This window comes from Protopterus annectens, chromosome 1.part2 (genome assembly GCF_019279795.1).
Source record: "Protopterus annectens isolate FY-2018-M chromosome 1.part2, PAN1.0, whole genome shotgun sequence".
NCBI classification, from domain to species: domain Eukaryota; kingdom Metazoa; phylum Chordata; order Ceratodontiformes; family Protopteridae; genus Protopterus; species Protopterus annectens.
The window spans coordinates 529,317,661-529,341,778 of NC_056727.1; the positions used below are offsets into that span (position 1 = coordinate 529,317,661).

The window sequence follows — 24,118 nt, forward strand, 5'->3', positions numbered from 1 at the left end:
AGAACCAGGGTTTCAGAGATTCCTTCTCAGGTAAGCCCTTTCAGTGCTCCTGAAAGGATATCCAAATGTTTCCCTCTGGATGCAGTTGGGGGGTGGTTGTCTCTGCACCAGAGAGCCTGGCTATCTATAACAAAAGATACCTGGGTGCAGAGAATCATATCCAGCTGTTCTGCTGTACCATTTCCCAAAACTCCCAACCAGTGTGAAAAGGATCCTCAATGTTCCACCCAATCAGAGGGAAGCAGTGACTCTAGAAATAGAAAAGCTTGTAGAAAAAAGAGCTATCCAGGAGGTTCTCCCAGACCAGAGAGGATGCAGAACTTACTAATGATTCATCTTGGTGCCAAAAAAGATAGAGGACCTGAGACCAATTCTGGATCTCAGCAAATTAAACTAGTTCATGTAATATTCAAAGTTTTGTATGGTCATGGTCCAGTCCATTTTGCCTGTGCTGCAAAAGAACAATTGGACGTGCTGAATGGATCATCAGGATGCATACTATCAGATCAAAATTAGCAGACACTCCCTCTGGGCAGGTTTCTCATGAGAATTCTTCAGTGGACACTATCAGTCCAGTGGTCCATTCTTTAACATCTGTTAACTGCTCCAGTTAAGATCATGCAAGCATGCAAAAGATATCTTTTTCAGTGGATTCTTTCAAATGAGCTGTCCAAAGGTTGCCCTTTTGTTCTTTCTCTGCTCATGACCACAGTGAGCAAGAACACCTCACACCTGGGGTGGGGACACTACTTGGAAAAGACCGTCCAAGTACTTAACCCCCGAAGAGGCCAGGGTGCATATCAGTGTACTGGAAATGAAAGCAATCCTCCTAATGTTACAGGCCTTTCAAGATGCTCTCCCATCTGGGACAGTTGCCATTTAGAAGGACAATATGTTACTGGTTTGGTACATCAACAAACAGGAAGGAACCGGATCTTATCCACTTTGTTGAGAAATATTGAGTGTGTGGAAATGGTTGATCTCTTCTGGTCAATTTCTGATAGCAACCCACATTCCAGAGAAATCCATTGTGATTGCAGACAAACTGAGCAGGTCCATTCTGTTGCCTCACAATTGGTCACTATATCAGAGTGATGGAGTGGATTTTCCATTGCTGGGGCCAGCCATGCTGTGATCTATTCACCTCTCCCATCAACAACAAATGCAGCAGGTTCTTTGCCCTGATCCATCCAATGAGGGAGTCACCAAGAGATGCTCTAGTCCATTATTGCCCCTCCAGTCATTTTTATGATTTACCCACCATTTTCTCTCATTCCCAAATTTCTACGGAAAGCACTCTGGTTGAAGCGCGCAGTTATCCTCATTGCACCCTTCTGGTCTTGTCAGATTTGGTTCCCCTTCTCTGGCCTCACCTTCTGCATCCGGCATGGATACTGTATCCCACTCCAGACATCCTTTCTCATCCAATGGGAATGACTCATCCAGAATTAACAGGCCTTAAACTGACTGCATGGTTTCTCCATGTCCATTGATTGCTAGATCAGCCCAGACTATCCTTCCAAGTCTATCACATCTTATTATCTCACAAAAAGCTTCTACTAGAAGGATTTGCAAGAGTAAATGGAAAAGATGTGTTTTTTGGGCCCTTAGGCAAGAACCTGGATCCATTGTCAGCATCCATGTTATCTAGCATTGAATTTTTAGCTTACATTTTCAGTGAAGTGACTAGTTTTTCAACTATTATAGTTCAATTGGCTGCAACTTCTAATTTCCACCTGGGCAAAAAATAATTCTAGCTCCGCCTCTTCAAAATGATGTAAAGCCTTTCTCAATGGAGCCTTTTCGCTTAGGCACCTGTTAAAGGATCTTACTCCTCCTTATGATTTAACTGTCATGCTTCAGGCCTTAACACAGACTCCCTTTGAACCTTTAGCCAAGGCAGAATATACATTTTTGTCTTGGAAAATTATTTTTCTGGTCATTATCACATTAGCTAGATGAGTATCTGAACTCCACCCTGTATCTTAAACCTCCTTACCTGTTTTTTCACAAAGACAGGGTATTCTTGTAAACAAAGCCATCTTTCTTGCCTGAGGTAGCTTCTGAGTCCAGCATTAACCAGGTCATTAATCTACCAGTTTTCTTTCCTCACTTTTCAAATAAGGGAGAGTATATGCTGCACCTGTTGGATGTGCATAGACAACTTCACTTTTATCTCCATAGAACCAAAGGCTTTATGAAAACTGACTGTTTGTTTCCTTTTCTCCTAATAGATAAGGCAAACTAGTTTCCAAAGTTGCATTGCCCAAATGGTTAGCTGAATGTATCTCCTTTGTTTATCCTTGCCCAAGCCTCCTAGAGCTCATTCCATGAGATCTGTGGCAGTCTCTTCAGCCTTTTGGTCAAGGGCTTCCTAAGATGACATTTGTGTGGCTGCAACTTGGGCTAATTCCCACACTTTTATTGCTCATTACAAATTATAATTGATTTCCAGGAAGAGAGTGGCCTTTAGCTCTACAGTACTACAGAGTATCCTTCCATGAGGGCCTCCAAAGGTTCCAGTAACTGGGAACTCTGACCCATCAGTCGAGGAATGAATGAAAAGGACATCAAATAAAAAATGTATGTACTCACTACAACATTCCATCTGTGTTGTCCATTTTCATTCTTCCTCAAAGTCCTGCCCACCTGCCCCCATCATTTGCTTATGGAAAGATCTAAGAGTTGTACAGGAACTTTTGTTCCTTGTTCGAGCTCCAGCTTCCTTTCTCCTTTCTCCTTTCTGTCTTTGCTAATTTCTGTTCTAGGTTGACCCTTAATATCTAAAGGCAGCAAACTAGATCTGAGGTATGTTAGGTTCAGGCATAGCCATTAGGAGACATGCCTGGATGCAACTATGTCATTTTGCAGAGCCCTTCAAGTCTTCATCAGTGTGCCTTTTGATGGAGCTTCCTCATTTGGCCTCGGTCCTTGGCCCCCTATTGTTTGGCATCTACTTCTCAGAAGTACAGGCCAACATGGGAGGACTTTGGCTGACAAAGTTTGCAGACGACTGCAAACTGGGCGCCATAGTGGAAAGTGCATCGGACACGGATATCCTTCAGAAGGGACTCACGGAAACAGATAGCTGGTGCCAGAGCCATGGCCTGAAGTTAAACGCCAAAAAATGTATAGTCATACCCTTCGGGAAAAACAAGGTAACCCCAAGCTACCATATAGGTGGCAATCCACTAAGCACAGAAGAGGTTATCAGGGACCTGGGGACCCAGGTTGACAGTGGCCTTTCTTTTGACACTCACATTGCTAAAGTGGTTAGAAAGACCTTCTACATTGCCCACCTGATCATGAAGGGATTCACATCCAGATCTAGTGAGGTCATTGTTCCCCTGTACTCTTCACTTATCAGACCAATGATCGAGTACAATGCCCCATTCGCGATGTATCTCACCCGACATCTGCAGCAATTGGAGAGACCCCAAAAGTTCCTCACCAAAAGGATAAAGGGACTCCAAAATCTGTCATATGCTGCCAGATTGAAGAAACTCCAGCTCTATTCAGTCGCATACCGTCTGCTCAGAGGTGACATGTGCCTGACGTACAAGGCCATGTCCAACCCGGAATTAATGGACATGCTCCACCTCAAAAAATCCAAATCCACCAAAACCACTAGAGCAAGCGACTTAAACCTTAGCACGGATATAAATAGGACGTGCTGGAGGGATAGATTTATCACTCAGAGACTCCCTATGCTGTGGAATAAAATCCCGGTCCATGTGAGGCAGAGCACCTCGCTGACTCTGTTCAAGAGAAATCTAGACCTGTGGATGGGAGATCGTAGGTTTACCCCAGGAATCATCTCTGTGTCACTGCTGGACAGAGGCACAACAAACTAATGGGCACAGTATTTTTTCATATAAGGGGTGGCGTAAGCCACAATAATTTGGGCTAGGCTTATAAATGCCTTAGGGCAGATAGCCTAGTATAAACCTATGAACCTATGAACCTATGAACATGCTCTCCAGATGTGAGCAAGATGGAAAGATCCTGTTTGCTGTGGACATATGTCTTTCAACCCCTCAAAGATCTTTCTTAAGGAATCAATGAGGAAGTAGAAAAATGTGGTTTTGAAAATCCCAGGGTCCTTTTCAAGACTCACATGGAGATGGACCCCCCCCCCCCAAAGGCAGAGGGGGGAACTCAAATGGAAAATGCTGCCCTTACAGCAGAGGTGGCTCGCAGAACCAGGGTTTCAGAGATTCCTTCTTAGGTAAGCCCTTTCAGTGCTCCTGAAAGGATATCCAAATGTTTCCCTCTGGCTGCAGTTGGGGGATGGTTGTCTCTGCACCAGAGAGCCTGGCTATCTATAACAAAAGATACCTGGGTGCAGAGAATCATATCCAGCTGTTTTGCTGTACCATTTCCCAAAACTCCCAACCAGTGTGAAAAGGATCCTCAATGTTCCACCCAATCAGAGGGAAGCAGTGACTCTAGAAATAGAAAAGCTTGTAGAAAAAAGAGCTATCCAGGAGGTTCTTCCAGACCAGAGAGGATGCAGAACTTACTAATGATTCATCTTGGTGCCAAAAAAGATAGAGGACCTGAGACCAATTCTGGATCTCAGCAAATTAAACTAGTTCATGTAATATTCAAAGTTTTGGATGGTCATGGTCCAGTCCATTTTGCCTGTGCTGCAAAAGAACAATTGGACGTGCTGAATGGATCATCAGGATGCATACTATCAGATCAAAATTAGCAGACACTCCCTCTGGGCAGGTTTCTCATGAGAATTCTTCAGTGGACACTATCAGTCCAGTGGTCCATTCTTTAACATCTGTTAACTGCTCCAGTTAAGATCATGCAAGCATGCAAAAGATATCTTTTTCAGTGGATTCTTTCAAATGAGCTGTCCAAAGGTTGCCCTTTTGTTCTTTCTCTGCTCATGGCCACAGTGAGCAAGAACACCTCCCACCTGGGGTGGGGACACTACTTGGAAAAGACCGTCCAAGTACTTAACCCCCGAAGAGGCCAGGGTGCATATCAGTGTACTGGAAATGAATGCAGTCCTCCTGATGTTACAGGCCTTTCAAGATGCTCTCCCATCTGGGACAGTTGCCATTTAGAAGGACAATATGTTACTGGTTTGGTACATCAACAAACAGGAAGGAACCGGATCTTATCCACTTTGTTGAGAAATATTGAGTGTGTGGAAATGGTTGATCTCTTCTGGTCAATTTCTGATAGCAACCCACATTCCAGAGAAATCCATTGTGATTGCAGACAAACTGAGCAGGTCCATTCTGTTGCCTCACAAGTGGTCACTGTATCAGAGTGATGGAGTGGATTTTCCATTGCTGGGGCCAGCCATGCTGTGATCTATTCACCTCTTCCATCAACAACAAATGCAGCAGGTTCTTTGCCCTGATCCATCCAATGAGGGAGTCACCAAGAGATGCTCTAGTCCATTATTGCCCCTCCAGTCATTTTTATGATTTACCCACCATTTTCTCTCATTCCCAAATTTCTACGGAAAGCACTCTGGTTGAAGCGCGCAGTTATCCTCATTGCACCCTTCTGGTCTTGTCAGATTTGGTTCCCCTTCTCTGGCCTCACCTTCTGCATCCGGCATGGATACTGTATCCCACTCCAGACATCCTTTCTCATCCAATGGGAATGACTCATCCAGAATTAACAGGCCTTAAACTGACTGCATGGTTTCTCCATGTCCATTGATTGCTAGATCAGCCCAGACTATCCTTCCCAGTCTATCACATCTTATTATCTCACAAAAAGCTTCTACTAGAAGGATTTGCAAGAGTAAATGGAAAAGATGTGTTTTTTGGGCCCTTAGGCAAGAACCTGGATCCATTGTCAGCATCCATGTTATCTAGCATTGAATTTTTAGCTTACATTTTCAGTGAAGTGACTAGTTTTTCAACTATTATAGTTCAATTGGCTGCAACTTCTAATTTCCACCTGGGCAAAAAATAATTCTAGCTCCGCCTCTTCAAAATTATGTAAAGCCTTTCTCAATGGAGCCTTTTCGCTTAGGCACCTGTTAAAGGATCTTACTCCTCCTTATGATTTAACTGTCATGCTTCAGGCCTTAACACAGACTCCCTTTGAACCTTTAGCCAAGGCAGAATATAAATTTTTGTCTTGGAAAATTATTTTTCTGGTCATTATCACATTAGCTAGATGAGTATCTGAACTCCACCCTGTATCTTAAACCTCCTTACCTGTTTTTTCACAAAGACAGGGTATTCTTGCAAACAAAGCCATCTTTCTTGCCTGAGGTAGCTTCTGAGTCCAACATTAACCAGGTCATTAATCTACCAGTTTTCTTTCCTCACTTTTCAAGTAAGGGAGAGTATATGCTGCACCTGTTGGATGTGCATAGACAACTTCACTTTTATCTCCATAGAACCAAAGGCTTTATGAAAACTGACTGTTTGTTTCCTTTTCTCATAATAGATAAGGCAAACTAGTTTCCAAAGTTGCATTGCCCAAATGATTAGCTGAATGTATCTCCTTTGTTTATCCTTGCCCAAGCCTCCTAGAGCTCATTCCATGAGATCTGTGGCAGTCTCTTCAGCCTTTTGGTCAAGGGCTTCCTAAAATGACATTTGTGTGGCTGCAACATGGGGTAATTCCCACACTTTTATTGCTCATTACAAATTATAATTGATTTCCAGGAAGAGAGTGGCCTTTAGCTCTACAGTACTACAGAGTATCCTTCCATGAGGGCCTCCAAAGGTTCCAGTAACTGGGAACTCTGACCCATCAGTCGAGGAATGAATGAAAAGGACATCAAATAAAAAATGTATGTACTCACTACAACATTCCATCTGTGTTGTCCATTTTCATTCTTCCTCAAAGTCCTGCCCACCTGCCCCCATCATTTGCTTATGGAAAGATCTAAGAGTTGTACAGGAACTTTTGTTCCTTGTTCGAGCTCCAGCTTCCTTTCTCCTTTCTGTCTTTGCTAATTTCTGTTCTAGGTTGACCCTTAATATCTAAAGGCAGCAAACTAGATCTGAGGTATGTTAGGTTGGTCTGGCATTATGGGTAAAGAGATGAGCTTGAGAGTTTTGAATCCAATGATCTGGTAAAAGCAGCCGAGTCAGATCCAAGTGTTGGATCTGAACCTATCAGTTGAGGAAGAACGAAAATGGAAAACACAGATGGAACTGGTGAGTACATAATTTTTTTAATGCACTTTAAATAAATGATCACATCTGTTCTTAGGTTTATCACACTGCAATCAGAAATCCAAAACTAATAAATAAAACCACACTAGAGTTTTCTGGAATTATATCCCTTGTTTTAGTTTTGTGATCTCAAGTGTGTGTGTGTGTGTGTGTGTGTGTGTGTGTGTGTGTGTGTGTGTGTGACTTTTTAAATTTATTTCTGTATATTTTGTATTTTTTCAGGATGTCTGCACTGCTGAATTTTTTATTTTTCCTTTGTCTAGTTAGAGTAGATATGGAAACATGCAAAACTGAAGGACTGCTACAAATCAGTGGCATATTCCTTTTCTTTATGCACCTGTCACTTGAACAACTTTTCTGGCAAACTGAAAACTTCATGCTGTTGTACCTCTTCTTGTTCAGGTATGACCCTAGTAAAAGCATGGAAAGCTTAGAAGACACCTGGGTATCGAAAGCAAATGCTGAGCAAAGGAAGGGACGTGCTGGCCGTGTGGCATCAGGTCTAAGTTTTCACCTTTTTACCCATCATTGTTTCCAGCATCACCTCTTAGAGCAGCAGCTGCCTGAAGTACAGAGAGTGCCACTCGAACAGCTTTGCCTTAGGTTAGTAGAAAATGATATGCTAGCATTTTAAGTTGTAATGGGTTGGGTTGCTTATTTAAGCTAGACTTCATTATTTGGTCATATTTTTGTCAAAATCATTTTAGTGAACTAAAACTTCAGGCCAGAAGCTTTAATAGCATGTTATTTATGACTATGTTATAACTGCTGTCTGTCTTCATTTGCAAAGGAAGAAGTTTGTGAAGAAGACAAGACAAGTGTCCGCTCAGTGAGAAAAAATGTAATGCTTGTAGTCTTACTTATATTTATTTACATAAAATTGCCCAGCTTGTTTTCAAAGTGCCCAAAATGCAATTAGGAATTAAAAACCTAAAAAGAAAGCACAGAAGAGTCAGTGGATAATCAATAACAAGTATTTTCATCAAGCCTGTTAATTTTATTTAGTTTCAGTGATACCATGAGGCATGTGGCATCTGTACAACTTATCTTTAAATGGTTATTCGCCCCTTTATACAGTACCACATTTTTAGTTCCAATCCTTTTTCTAAAACTGCAGTTATCCCACCTCCAAAGATATCTCTGCAAACTGTCATTCCTCTTTCCCTCTATCAAGATATAACTAAAAAGTAGAAGTTTTTTTTTTTTTTTAAGACAAACTGATTGTAAAGAAATACAGCTGACTGTAGCTTTGTCTTGTCTTTTTGGAGTGCCATACTGCTGCTGCTGTTTAATGTCCTCCCCCACTGTCTATAAATAATTCTTAATGACACTTTAACTGCTGTGCTATTTTTTTAAAGAGAGCAACCAGTTATTATAGCAATAACCCACGGCTGGGTGTGGGTAATGCTGGATTTACCCATGGTGGGCATGGTTTGGTCATGAGAGCAAAGCCCAAGTGAACAAACAAAGCCAACCGTGGCTAAATCCAGCATTGCCCACACCCAGCCATGGGTTATTGCTATTGTACAATGGTATTTGTTTTCTGTTGTGTTAGGTTTGTGTTCCTGTTATTTAGGTTTTTGTTTGCTTTAGTTTGTATTCTTGCACTTTGTCTGAGATAAAATAGTCGACACTTTTAGTTCATGTTTATTTTGTCTTTTTTATTTAAATAGAAGTTATTATTAACTTTTTGTCTGTGAAGGGATGTAAGCAAACGGGGGAGAGTGGTGTTCGGTGTTGTAAAATAGAGTTTGTAGTAGGAGATTTGGTATGTGTATTGCGGTTGCTGGTAAGGTGTTTTTACAGGGTTTATGTTGGTTTTTAAGGGTACAGTAGGTTAGGAAGCTGGGATGGTATTTTTCTGTTATGTACCAGTGGAAATACAAGCTTAAGAATAGCATTGTATGTGTTGGTGCGATAACAGAAAAGTACCAATTATTCTATTACCTATTCTGAAGCAGAACTGTAGCATAGGTGAGGTGAGAGTGGCAGCCGTTCAGGCAGAAAGGTTTAGGGGGTGGTATCAAGAAGTACAGTGCTTGCATTTTTTTTGTCTATTGTAGCATTGTTACAGTTCTTAAATATAGTTGCTTGATGTGCGATATCGGAGACTTGATTATGGTCTTCCTGCCTTTTCTCCATTTAGATATGGACTTCTGTAGTTCTGTGTAAACTATATAGCTAGAAATAGAGTTAGAAGTTGTGAGTGAGGGTGGATCTATGAAGTTAATAGCTGTTCGAGCTGAGGGACTGAGGAGTTTATTAATAAGAATAATGAGTTTTGATTCGGCTGCAATAGAGATCACTTTTTTACGGTTTTGGTGCTTGTTCTAGTTATGTTTTACTGAGTTGCTTTGTCCAGTGAATGGTTTACCGTCGCTGCTGTATGATACATTAGCAGTGTGATGCCCGTGCCCTGGCCCAGCAATCAAGGAGCCTCAATCCTCACCACTAACACCAGAGAGGGCGTCACATATATGAGGAAAGGATAACAAATACACAAAGTAAAGTGCAATTTCCCTTAAGAGCACACAGAGATCACAGTCAGTCCGGGGCTGGTTGTTCCCTTGCTCCCTAGGTCCCCAATAAGACTTCCCACTGACACAGCTATAGGGTCCAGATCTCAGCCAGCTGGGCAAGCTAAAATCTCCAGCACCCTCTCTGTCCAACCAGTGCTTTGTGTCCCTGCCCAAGTAGCTGACACACACACACTTTGAGATAAGAGGTTATACAACCACACAGACACTTCTGGGGAAGGCTGGCACAGGTTCTCCAGTTGTGCCCCTTTTACCCAGACTATACGGTAGTACCACCTGCCACCACCCAACTTATATTTATCAGCTACTCAAAGGCCCTTAAAAGGGTGTCCAATTATTACTGTGCAATATTATTATCCAATTGGTAGTATAGCCCACGGCTAAAGCTATTAGAATGGCTTTGTACAGTTTTACCAAAATCATGCAAGTACTCTTAAGAGCTTAAATTATCTCTACACAAAACCAGCCACAGTTAAAAGGTTTTAAAATATTTAATAATAAATAATTAAAACCACAAGACAAAGCTTTCTACTACACAGTCAGTGCTTGTCAAGAGTTCAGAGATCACACAGAAATACTTAAAATAAATCAGTAGTACAGTTCTGACATCACAGAAGAACACTTAGTCTAAATGTTATAGTTCCTAGCTATTCCTAAAAGAAAACACAAGTCTAAGATAACTTACATAAGACAACAGGCAGAGTGCTGAGTTGGATGATCACAACAAAAATGCTTAATGCCTTCTGGTTCTCTCTGTTTAAATTGAAACTGCAGTTCGGATAAAACATTACATCATTTCACACTTTTCTGGTGTTCCCAGGCTGACAGAAACTGCATTTACACTTAGAGCAATAAAGGACATTCCAGATGTAAATTCTGGTCATTAACTTTAGCCTTAAAACAATAGGCAGGAAGCCTTCATCTAGCCGGACTGGAGCCAACTTTAGATCAAAGGGTCACAGCATGCTTTTACTGGGTCAGTAGGGAGCACTGTTGCCACATTTTTGTAACAGCAATTTTTCATTTAAGACAACAAGCCTGTAGTTTCACATTCATATTTACAAATGATAGAATTATGTATAGAATTCTATCTGGCTAGGCTGGCAGCCTTCACCCATCTCTACCAGTCTTCACAAGCAGCCGGACTTTTTTCGTTAGTTACTTTTAACTTACAATGTGCACGCTGGTTGGATTAGCCAATCAGCGTACACGTTTCTCGGCTTTGCCGAGCTTGCATTGTATAATATACAATAACCTAATAACTCGTAACATTTGAAAGACAAAAATGGTTTGATAGTTTATAAGCTATCAAACTGTTTTGCACCTGTACATGTTGGCATCCAGGGAACATCTCCTCCATTACACCCTTTATATGGCTTTGAAGTATGACATAGTCATGACTCTGTGTGGTATCCTTAGTGGGTTACTATGTGGCCTACTATAATTTTGACTGTGCCTGTGCTATGGGGGTCTATATTACTTTGTTGAATGGCTATTTAGCGAATAGCCCTTCGTCGAACACCTATTTAATGAAGCTACTCTTCATTGAATTCCAAATTTTAACTAGGGCAAACCAGCAGTTGGCCACCATCTGGAATTTGTCTTTTTCCCCACTGTATTACAATCTCGGAGTTTGTATATTTAGTTGGGGGTGTGGGGGGTGCAGACCCCCACCTTGTCAGGTTTTAAATTTTATTTATTTAATTTTTTTGCGGTCGTTCGGTGGCCAACCGCTTGTTTGCCCTACTTAAAATTTGCTGTTTGATGAAGAGCGGCTTCACTAAATAGATATTCAACGAATGGCTGTTCGCTGAATATCCATTCGATGAAATGACATAGACCCATGCTATGGCTAGGGAAATGGTCTTAAGCATGTACCTACATAGAATGGCCTGGCTTGCGCTGCTGTCAAGGAAGAACTTGGGCGATCCATACTAGGCACCTTGTTTAAGGTGACAGTTTTATTCAATCAGCTCTCATAACACCTGATTGATGAGCTGTAGAAGAGAAAATCGGTTCATTATCACCACTAGAGAAGACTGCTATGATTCCTCTAAATTCCCTTTACCTTGTTTTATTCATAGGCAAGCCAAGCCCCAAGGAAAAAAGAAGCCTCCTTGTATGCCAAGGAAAGCACTCAAGTGTCACGTAGCTTTGCCTCAACCAATGATATTAGCTAAGTCAGCCAAGATTAGAGACTGCCAGCTCATGGCTGAAGTATTGGTCTCATATAGGATTACCGTGGAGAAATGAATTTGCCCCAGTTTTGAGAGCCTTTACAAAGGATCAGTTGTCCAGTGGGATGTAATTGTGGATATAGTAAACCATGTCTTACAACTTTTAATTTCTCCATCAGAAAGAGCTTTGCTCAAGGACTATTTCTTTCCACAGAGCTGTTGGGATTCTCCAGGCAGCATGTTTGTGGTACCACAGAGTGCCCAGATAGTGTCACTGGATGTGACAGTCACGTTTTTGGCACTTTATTGTCTGAGTTCTGCCCAAAACATTCCTTGGCTTCACCATGGGAGCGAATCGGCTACTGTTTTGACTTTCCTTTGAGCCCAGAATATATGTACCAAGAGGCATTGTTCCTGCAGTGCCAGAAGCCTTCAGTCATGCTGCTTGAAGCCTTGCAGGAGAAGGAAGCCCACATTTTTTTTACCTGGGTGACTGGCACCTGTTGGCCTCTTCAAGGGAGGAGTGGATAGTCCCATCATTGCAGTCCTGAGTGGGGTTACCAACAGCTGGGAAAAATAATTTCTGGCCCCATCTCCAAGGACTACCTTCAGTATCATGGAGTTCAAAATTCTCCATTGACTGTTCCTATCCATAGGGCAGCCTTTGTAAGGATGCAGCAGAGGGTCCAGGCTTAGACCACCCTGTGCTTTCTTGTTTTGATGATGCCATGATCTTCATGGTGCTATTTGCATGCTGTAGAATGGGTCTGTTAGTGGTTGCAAAGTCAGCATGCTGTAATGGATCTTTTTCTAGTGTTAGACTTCTGCCACTGAGTCATAGAATGGTGGATAATTCCCACTAACTTTAGGTGGATCTCCCTCCATTGCAACTAAACCTATCACAGTTCTTTATAGTGGATGTTTCACTGGTAGAATGGAGAGATCACACTGAATCTTCCATGGTACAAGGGAGTGGTTCCTCCTAAGAGGGACTCCACATTAGTTAGCTGGAGCTTCATGCATTCCTACTGGCCTTGAGGAAGCTGGAAGTTAAACTGCTACATGTAAAACAAGTGGCATCCAAACAAGCAAGAGGACATGCAGTCATACCTCCTGTGCACAGAGATAATAAGCATTTGGCAAGATTTCTTAGTTAGAAATACTCTGGGCAAAGTTAATCTTCTGGCACACTCCTTAAGCTTATCTTATGATCCTTTTCTGGGTTCATGAATTCAGGAGCAGTTTCTCCTTCAAAATTTCAAGAAGTACAGCCTTTTTGCCATCATTGAGAATGCTGTTCATCCTTTCATATGCTCATTGCAGCAGAGCAAGAGGGAATTTGCAGTAGATGTGTTCTCCTTGACAAAAGAAATTCCACTGTAGCTGCTCCATAATTTTATGCCTTATTACTAAATTCACAAAATAAAGACCAAAAATGATCCTTGTCTCCCTATGATGGATGAGAGGGGTGTGGTTTCAGGATTTCTTGTCCCTGGTGGTGTAGAAAACTCTTCTGGTTCTAGCCAAGGAGGTAATGTATACTTTGAATGTCAACTAGCTGTAGTGTATGGCCTGGCTGTTTCTGTAGGCCCTCTGATTCCAACAAGTCTCCTGTCTGTGATTAGAAATTATTGAAGTTGTCAGGGAGCCTTCTACCCAACAGATGTTCTTTGCCAAGTGAAAAATGCTTTCTGTTTGACGAAGGCATTATCACATGCTTCCTTGGTCAGTCAGTTTTTAGGTGGTCTGACTTTTCTCCGATACCTGGAGGATTTGATACTTAATTATTCCATGCTCAGGGTGCATGTGGCAGCTATGTCTGCCCACAGTTATCTAGTGAAGTGTTGGAATGTGACCCTGCTTGGCTCGTCTGTCGGGTTCTTAAGGGGTTGTGCACAGTCTACGACCCATGAGAATTCTCTCCCTTCAGCAGATTTTGCAATTCATAACCATCAGGCTTATCCACCTGCTGTTCAAATCTGCTGGTTTAACAGAGTTGAGATTTATTTGAAGACACATTTCCTGATGGTCATCATCTCTCTACTTTCAGCGCTTCATATGCATGGAGAATCTTAGCCAGTCTTTCACAAGAGCTGGGTTTCCATTAGGACCATTGCTCACCTCTTTCTGAAGGTGGTGGTAAAATTTTGTTTGAACCATCTCATTCCTCCTTTTTTTCTTTGTAGAGAAAGTGGCTTTGTATTAGAACACTACCCCACCGGCTTTTCCGCACAGAAATGGGCTTGGTGAAAGTGATTGACATGGCAAGGGGGTGTGACGTGGCATGTTAATGAAGCTTGATTGACAATCCATGTCGATTTGCCAGTGTCATTGTGAATATTCATTGTGTGGTCGTACTGTGCCGTTCTTTTCTTTTTTGCTTATTTTACCAAAATCACTTTCTGTAGCATAGTACAGTGTAGTAATCGCTTTTGCAGGGGGGCAGGCCACCCTACACCCCCTTGTGGGTGGCTGCACACCCTCCTACTTAAATATACTAATTCCGAGATCGCACTACTTTGAAGAAAATGATAAACTATGCTTACAGTTAAATTTATGCTTTCTACTTTCTATGTATTGACTTACTGAGGCATGTATGTATGTATGTATTTATTGATGTATTGCAGGGCATCAGCCTTGCTGTTAAGTACTGTGCAGTACCAGTACATGCCGCTCTACAGAAGTATCCTAAAAACTGCAATTTTCTTCCAACAACTACAGTTGCTTATGTCTGTTCATTGTGTGTTGCATTCAGGTACGGTAGTTTCCGCACTGCATAACGTTTACAATATTACAATTGTAAACTTTACATACATCACGTGCAGGGTGTTGGGCAGGGTTTGTGCAGTCCTTGCTACTGTGCATCTGGTGGAGTAGTGTTCTAATACAAAGCCAAGAAAGTAATCTGTGGAGAAGGGCCATTCAGACCCTAGGAGTGCTCTGCCATCTCTGGTTTTACCTGCAGTAGGTCCATGAATTTAAGTAGGCGGAACAGCTGCTAATTATTATTTTTTTTTGCTCCAGAGTGAGAAGGCCTGGTGGTTGTCAGGCTAACCACTTCAGATAGGTTGCTCACTGTCTGTCAGAAAATGCTGCTATTAGTGGCCATTCCATCAACAGTATGGTTGCTTTCATTGCTTGCTTTAAAATATCTCCTTTTCAAATACTTGTGCCACAGCTACATGGTTATCGATTCACACCTTTATCAAGCATTACTGCTTGGACTGTGATTTCAGCAGTTTGGCCTCCTTTGGCAGCATACTACATCATAACTCTTTTCCTTTGTCTTGTTCTCTGGCTACTTCAGCTTTTGTGATTTTGTTGTTGATACATTCCATGGAGTCGATACAGACTCAACAACTCTGTTGATAGCTGCCCTGAACTGTGCTCTGTCTTCAGTTAGATGACTAATCAGGGTCTATGTTCAGCCATTGAACGGAAAAAGCATAGAACAACATGTCTCATTGAACATGCTGTTCATTGAGACATTTGAGTAAGATCGCATTACAGTAGGGATCGGGAAATTTGCCCTTTCCCTACTGTAGTGTGATCTTGGAATTGGTATATATAATTAACGGGGGTGTGGGGGGGCACAGCCCACACATGAGGAGTTTTGCTGAACAGCATTTTTAGTTCATCAATTTCTTTTTTATGTCTTCTAGTTTTTTATCACACTCTTTCCTTTTATTTATATACCAACTTTTGACTTTACCATGTAAGACTACATTTAAAGTGTCCCATACGATAATATCTGAAACCTCTCCATTATTATTGACGTCTAGGTAAAGTTTTCTTTCATCTAGAAACCATTCTTTAAATCTTTGTACTGTTACTAGATAAGCAGATAGCCTTTGGCAGAAATTTAAGGGGTCAGTATTAAGTGTTACATTAAAAGTGATATCATTGTGGTCAGACATAGGGCATGATGTCAGCACTACATTATCAATTTTGGCCAATAAAGCCTTTAGGAGATTTTTTTCCATTTGATGGCTGAACATAGACCCAACTAATCACTGGCAGTGGATCATTCATCACTGTAGTTAGTGTATCAGCCCATTGCACTGTGGGTCTTCCTTTTTTGATCTTCAGGTTTGCCAAACATAATATGTTTTTTCTGATTATCTTTCTCTTCACATGATGTATTTGAAGTGTTAAAGTTAAAATCGTATCATCTGAGCTTCCAGAGAATACTTTGGTTTTATCTCTAATAATGATTAACAATCACACCCATATGATGATATACCATAGCTTGAAAACGTTGACTGTATGCAAAGATATATCTCTAATCTTGAAGACCTTATCTAAGTCCTTTGTTGCCATTCATTGGATTTCATTACTGCTTGTCATATTTTAATTGATTATTGATTGAAGCGGGTTGACACCCCTTACTTTTCTATTTCTTCATCTAGAACACACACATTGATTTTACCAGATGTCAGTATCTTTGTCTTCTATATGTTAAGTTACAAACCCAATCTGAGACTATATTATATAATTCTGATAAACATATATTTTATAGCATCTTTACTTTAAGGCAGTAAGGTGGCATTATCAGCATAATGAAGGTTGTTAATAATTCTTTCTTCATTTTTTATGCTTCAGTTTTCTTGATACAGTCCTGCTTCTGTGATTTGTTCTGCATATAAATTAAACAGGTTTGGGTAAAGTATTCAGCCTTATGATATATTTTTACCAGTTCCAAAATATTCTGTTTTTCATAATTCTGTTCAAACTCTTCCTTTTTGAGTGACATAAAGACAAACTGTTTTCTTTGTCTTACTGACAACCAATGTCCTTTGAATTACAACAATTTTTTTAACTATTTGTCATTTGCAGTTTCAAAGTTGATGGGATTTATATGCTGTAATGTTTTCACTAATTTGGCTAATATATATAAGTAGGAGGAGGTGTGTATTTATTTTTATATAGACAGGGAGTAGCAGCCCACCCGAAGTGGACTGCATGAGATCATTATTTTTTATATTTTTATTTTATTAATCCTTTGACCAGGTTAGTCCCACTAGCCTAACAGCTTCTTTTCAGGGGAAACCCAAGATGGTATTTATACTTCTCATGGAAATTTGACCAAGGCATCAGGGGGCTTCCCTTACTCTTGTTAATAGTTACCATGAGATCTTTTGCATCCACCTGCACTACCACCATCTCAAGCAGACAGGACCTTGGTAGTTAACATCTCAAATGAAGAACAACACACTCAGGAGTGTAGCACCTTCCTTATGCTGTACTGCAGTGTTAGCAATCAGCCCACCTGGTGTGGGAATAGAACCCACAGCCTTCCGCACCAGAGGTGAATATGCTACCTGTTGTGTCACTAACACTGCCAATGTTATATAAGTCAGATGAACAAACAGAATAAATTTGTTAGCTTATACAGGGCCATGTCATGCAAATGACACTGATAATGGTGGTCATTTAGACCATTCGCAAAGCTGTGTAAATGTTGGTGGGTTACTGCACTTTAAATACTCTTGTGTTGCTTTGCTTATATTTTCTACAACTGTTTCATCATGTACTTATGTTCTACATTTTGTGTAGTGAAGTGTTGTACTGTCTGTAATTTAATGCAACCACTGTTGAAAGAAAAAAATATAAGACTCCCATATTTTTAAAAAAGAGCAGCATAAAACCGTTCCATAGTCTATCTTAGCAGGCTCTCTACCATTTCTTTCTTTTAAAAATCTTGTCAAATATTGCATGTTGCCTGCTTTTACTAGTACTTTGATCATCTTGCTCCATTTCATAATCAAGGAATCTTATTTGTTGCAAGTGCCACTTATTCTGTGCTTTTGCCATACATTCCCATTCTTGAATGCACCTGTAAATGGTATTTGGTTGTGTGCTGCAGGATGACTTTTTATATTGACAACCACAGGAACTTTGTAATAAAGGGTATGTATTGCCCAAAAGCTTGTGTAGACCACATTGTAAAGCATAAAAGGAGTCACATCACTTCTATACATTTTAATGTTTTCTTTCATTGAACTAGTATGGCATTTCTCCTTTTTTTATTTCCCCATGGATCATATGGATGTCTGCAAAGTTGTGGATTGAATGATCACTCCTGATCTTGTTGTCCACATGATGGTCCATAGTTTCTGTTCCCTTGGCAGTCACCAGTGTATGACCCCATCATTCTGCTCTTTCTCTCTTCTCAGTCATTTCAGGGATCAGTATACATCTTCTTTCCTAGAGATGAACATCTTCTTTCCCTCTTCTGGGTTTGCTAGAAAAGTTCTTACAGAACTTAATGATTGTTCATAAGCTTTTCATGTGAACTGTCTTTGTTGTCAAATGGCAGAGGTCTTTGCACTGGATACATGGTCTTGGCCTGGGCCTGCTGTGTAGTGGCTTAAATATATATATATTTTTTTGTCTCAGACGATTTTGGTTTGGGTCTGGGTTATTTCTGGTCATTCTATGAATGTACAATCCTTGCTGACTTTCTGTGATTTGGTAGATGATAAAAGTGTTGCCTAGCATACTATGCAGTTTCTTAGAGGGTTGTCGCATCTGAGTCTCTTGGTAAGAAATTGGCTCCCACTGGGGATTAAATATTATGACAGAGAGACTGCCACTCCATTTTTTTCACCTTTTCTCAAGTTTGTCTCCCAGAAGTCTGTCTTTTTGGTCACCTTGGACAATAAGATTTTAGTACTTAATGCTGCTTTTTAAGGATCACATGCTATTTTTTTAAGGATCCTGCTCCTAGTGGTCAACAGAAGTTAAATCATGTGACTAAATACAAACTTATGTTTTTTCTGTATAGCTTATTGCCTTTGTAAGAAGATTAAATTAATGCATTCATTTTTTAGTTTTCTTGCAGAAGTACAAAATAGGGGAAATGTCAAAATCACACTGTGTCACCATCTACATTTCTAGTTAGCAAAACTGAAGATACATTCACAAAAGTGATCACTATAAGTAGAAATCATTGTAAAGTAATTAGCTCTTTTTCCAGATGCTGTTTTATACTCTAATTCAATACTACCTGAATTATAGATGTTGAAGTAAGTTCCATTTACTGTTATGCAAAAAAAAAAAAAAAAAAAAAGATCTGTTGTATGTGTGACATTTTATTTTCTCTTGGCAGTTTTTTTGTCTGTCTCTGGGCATCTCCAGCTATAACTTACATCATGAGAGGAGGCTGTTGCTGCTATATATGTCAACAACTCTGGTTTGAGTAATCCAATATATCATATTCTTTCTTGAAATAAGCCATTCTACTAGCAGTAACCTACATACCAGTAAGATAATGAAAGTTGAATGGCACAGCAATATAAGTAATTGCTGTATTAATTTTGATGGCACACTATCAAAAAAACAACTACAGTTCCAAGAAAGTAATAAGGTTGATCTTCAACAAATATATAAAAAATATAATGGTTTCTATTTCAGAAACAAGTAGTTTCACTTTTATTCATTACGGACATTCAACTATATCCTTGTATGAGTTTATTTTTTGAAGACTACTGCCAATAATTTTTCCCTGAAAATAGTTCTAAGGAAATACCATTAAGTTCTAGGGGAGAAAACAACTTTTCTGATTTCCACCTCTGTTACTTGACTACATCTGATTTTATTTTTCCTGTACTGGGTCCATTCAGTGACCTGCACGGGATGCATACCAGTAATCACGTAATCAGACAGTCCTGGTCATCCCTGAATTGAAGGCACTTGTGCCTAGTGGGATTAAAAGACTAACAGCTGTTTTCTTTTTTTGGGTCGTGCATCATCCTACAGCACTCCTACCCAGTGCCCATGTCCATACTGGGTCAGCTAGCTGCAACTTTACCCTCAGACTTTCTCTGATATTAGCCATACAGTATCATACAGTTTAAGGGCATCCTGGGGGTCTTATCTGTCACCATTACATTTAGATTTTTTTAAATTATGTTCTACTCTCCATTCTCCCCTCCCCTGGTAATGCCTATAGGTGGACATGCAATGAGGATGTTTTTGCATATCACCCTGCCTCTGCAGCAGCTCAGCTATATCCACCCACCTACCCACCCACCGTCAGGATTATGTCCCTCAGTGCATAAAGTCTCAAGTCTCCATCAGAGATCATTGTGAAAGATGCCCACATCATCACCCACCCTCCTAGGGTGGGAATGCAAATCCCTTCCTGCTATTCCATTAGTTGTCTGAGCCTGTATGCTGCTAATTGAACCTTGGCCTCCTGGGATGTAGTTAGGGCTTTATCCCTGTATGCTACTAGAGTGGCGATTGACTAACAATCTGATAAAAATAGATAATGAATCTGTTATTTGCTATGCAGACTCAATATATTGTTTTCTGTAGGAGAGCTTGTTTGCTTTCAAGCAAGTGAGGCAAAATAACAAATAAAGATTTTCCAGTGAGGTATTTCATATAAGAAATGTTTTGAACTTAATGCTGTAATACAAGTTTGCAGCTAGGATGTTATCAGTTTTATTGCTTCTTATCTCTGCACAAAGAAAAGATAATCACTGTCATTGTCTTTGCATGCCCATTCCTTAATCATCGAGTCTGGTGTTTGATGCAGCACTGCTTCAGTGTTGTCTTGTCAATGCACAGTTCTAACCCAGCAAATGCATAAAAGAAATTATACACATTGCTAAAGTGATTCAGTTTTAAAAAGGCATTTGGTGGCATTAAGAATATGTTTCCCACTATTTGTGCAAAGTCATCCTCATTGCAACTTACTGGCCTCACCAGATTTGGTTCCCCTTCCTTTGGCCTCACTTACTTCACCAACCTTGGATTCTGGATCCAATTCCAGACCTCCTGTCTCACCCAACAGGCATGATCCACTCAGACATATCAAACCTCAGGCTGACAACCTGGCTTCTCAAATTCCATTAATAGCCAGACAATGTATGCTCTCTTCCCCGGTCCAGCATATACTTTTATCTTCAGATAAACCTTCAACACGTAAACTCTAGTCTAGCAAATGGAAAAGATTTGTGTATTGGGCACATCAAAATCATGTTGAACCTTTTTCAGCTCTGATAAATAACATCCTTGAATTTTTGGCCCTACTTTTTAAAGAAGGAGCTAGTTCCTCAACTGCTAAAGTTCAGTTAGCAGCTATATCAGACTTTCACACTGGTTTTGAAAGTTCCTCAGTAGCCTCTCATAAGCTGTGCAGAGCTTTCTTGAGAGGCACTCTACTTTTAAGACCTCTCTTTAAAGACCCTACTCCCCCATTGGACTTCAGTCTGGTACTGCAGGCACTTATACAGTCCTCCTTTGAACCAGCAGCTAAATGTAACCTTAAATATCGTACTTGGAAAACATTTTTTCTACTAGCCATTACATCTGCTAGATGAATTTCAGAAGTTCAAGCACCGTCTTCAAAGCCTCCATGTTTGATTTTTTCACAAGGATAGAGTTGCATTATGAACCAATGCATCCTTTCTTCCTAAGGTGGTGTCAGAATCCAATATCAGTCAGCCCATTCATTTGCCAATTTTCTTCCCTAAAATTAATAAAAAGGCAAATACATGTTGCATTTACTAGATGTTCAGACAATTGGGTTTTTATCTGCATAGAGGAAAATACATAAGAAAAACAGACCAGTTGTTTGTTTCCTATGTGGACTTGAAATTGGGAAAACCAGTTGCCAAAGTAACTTTAGCCAAATGGTTGATTGTATATCATATATATATATATATATATATATATATATATGTATATATGTGTCTTTCGGCTTTTCCCGGTTAGGGGTCGCCACAGCGGAACTCCGGTCCACTAATGATTGGCATTAGATTTTTATGTGCCGAGTTGCCAGCCCTGACACACAACCTTCAATGAAGGTACGCCCATTCACGCATGTCTCCAGACAGAAGACGCACTAGCTGAGACTCGAACGGGACAACGTCTTACTGTCAGGCGACAGCGCTACCGCAGCACCACCACCGCAGTATATATATATATATATATATATATATATATATATATGTGTGTGTGTGTATATATATATATATATATATATATATATATATATATATGTGTGTGTGTGTGTGTGTATATATATATATATATATATATATATATATATATATATATATATATATATATATATATAGATATATTTATATATATATATATATATATATATATATATATATATATATATATATAAAATTGTGTGTTACATTACCACAACCAGTACAAGCTCATTCAACTAGATCCACGTCAATGTCTTCAGTTTTCTTTCCAGGACGTCCATGGATGACATATGTGCAGCATCTATTTGGGCTACTCCCCATACTTTTGTTGCTTAGTACAAATTGGATCTGGGCTTCAGAGGTAGAGCATCATTTGGTTCAGCTATGCTCAAGAACTTCCTTCCTTGAATCTACCCAGGTTTTTAGGTAGGTTGGGACTCTGTCCCATCAGTTGAGGATAGAATGAAAATTGACAACATCAGATAAAGAAGTTATGTACTTACCATAACGTTCCATCTGTGTTGTCCATTTTCATTCTTCCTCAACTCCCCACCCACCAACCCCCATCCTTTGTAAAGTTCTGGAAGAAGGAGTCTTTAGGGGACATCACTGTCCTTTGTATTGAGCACAGATATAGTCTTTTATGTATTAATTGCATGCAATTTTTCGCCTCCTTTATCTATGCTTAGTAAATATTTTCTTTCTGGTAAAAATTAGCAAAGATCTGAGGTAGCTTAGAGTTGGTGCATTATGGGTAAAGGAGAAGCTTGAGAGTTTTGGGGTGCCACAAGCTTTAGCAACAGCCGAGTCGGATGAAAATGGACATCATTTGGAATGTTATGTTAAGTACATAACTCTTTTTTTCTTACTAATTAAATATGTAAATTTTTATCAGCACACAGATTTGGTTATGTATGATATGCCCTGTGACATTTTTTTCAAAAAATGTCACATAAATACATGAAAATGAAGGTATAATATTTAAGTTAATTTTCCTGCATAATGCCTGAAATATACATGATGGAGGATTTAGCTTCTTTTTATAGCTTTGATGACACAAATGTTTTTAACAGGTGAATATATAAGGCTTAATGGAAAGGATAAGGAGAGAATCTCGTAAAACTGTAGCACTATAAAGTATATCAATATAGATTGCTGTCAGATAGATGGAGTAGAATAGATTGTATTTTAACCATGACATCCAGTAAAACATGATCTATGTTTTTTTGGAAAGTATAATTGCTCCAACAGTGATTTGTTTAGTAAAAGGATAATTGTTTAAGTATCCGTGGGACTTAGTTGCAGGTGAGCACACTTCCAGCCGGACTTTCAGAGCTTTCAGCATCACCAGAGAAAAGAAACTCCTCATTCTGCACAGGGCATTGGTCAGATGTACAGCTGAAAAAAGAAGGCAACCTGCACTATTTTCATTTTCTTTGTGGTAGGTAGATAATCAACAAGTGTGCACACCTTTGGGTAAGTAAGAGAAAGCTAGAATCTGGAAGTAGTCAGAGTGCAGAGAAAGGACACTATTGTTAAAGTATAAATACTGAAATTTTCTACCTAATAAAGGACTAAGCATGGAAGAAAAAAGAGAGGAATATGTGAAGACTTTTTTTTTTTCAAGAAAGGAAAGTTAGAGAATCTTTTTGCATTTCCTTTCCATCCCCCACCTCCACATTAGTGTATTGTTGCATTTGTCATTCGTCTGTGTTTTATTGTTAATTTCATTTCTGGGCACACTTCTGATGTTACAGCTGCAAGTGGTTTGAAAACTAAATTAAGATTATAACATGTTTTTTGATGTAGTTTCACTGTTAATTCATTTCTTTCTGTATCTTACACACACGCACACACACACAATTTCAGCTTTAGGTATTGACAATAATTTATGTACACCGCCAAGGTATTCTAGGTAATTAAAACCAGCATACTTCTCTAGAGGAACAGTTACTTACTTCCTCACCGTATGGTTTCACTAATAATCATCACTTGTTAACTTTCAGTGTAGGGTGTTCCACATATGACAATTTGTCTTAAGAAGACTCCACTGCCACTGAACTTATGGAAAAAATAGCAGCTTATACACTAATGCAGGTAGCTGGGCTTTGTGGGTTGAATCTTTTGTGGTGTCAAGGCATGAGTTTTCAGCTTCAAAAATATTTAAGAGGCTGTCCTTCTCTGCAAATTTATTAACAAAAATAACACTTTTTGCTTCAAATGCAAACATTTGATATTGTATATGGCAAGGAGATGACTCTAATTTCTCCATCTCTAAGGGT

The 24,118-nt window shown here is 39.8% G+C and overlaps 1 protein-coding gene across 4 annotated transcripts in view; it reads left to right on the forward strand.

Moving 5' to 3' along the window:
• Nucleotides 1–24,118, forward strand: part of DHX57 (DExH-box helicase 57) — a 2,066,546-nt gene that overhangs the window by 1,356,471 nt on the left and 685,957 nt on the right. For 3 of the 4 annotated variants that reach the window (XM_044057412.1, XM_044057430.1, XM_044057420.1), the window contains exon 16: nt 7,572–7,772. The exons of the other annotated variant lie outside the window; for it this stretch is intronic. In XM_044057412.1, coding sequence (XP_043913347.1) covers nt 7,572–7,772 — 201 coding nt within the window. The remainder of the gene's footprint in view (nt 1–7,571; nt 7,773–24,118) is intronic. 4 annotated transcript variants of the gene reach the window in all.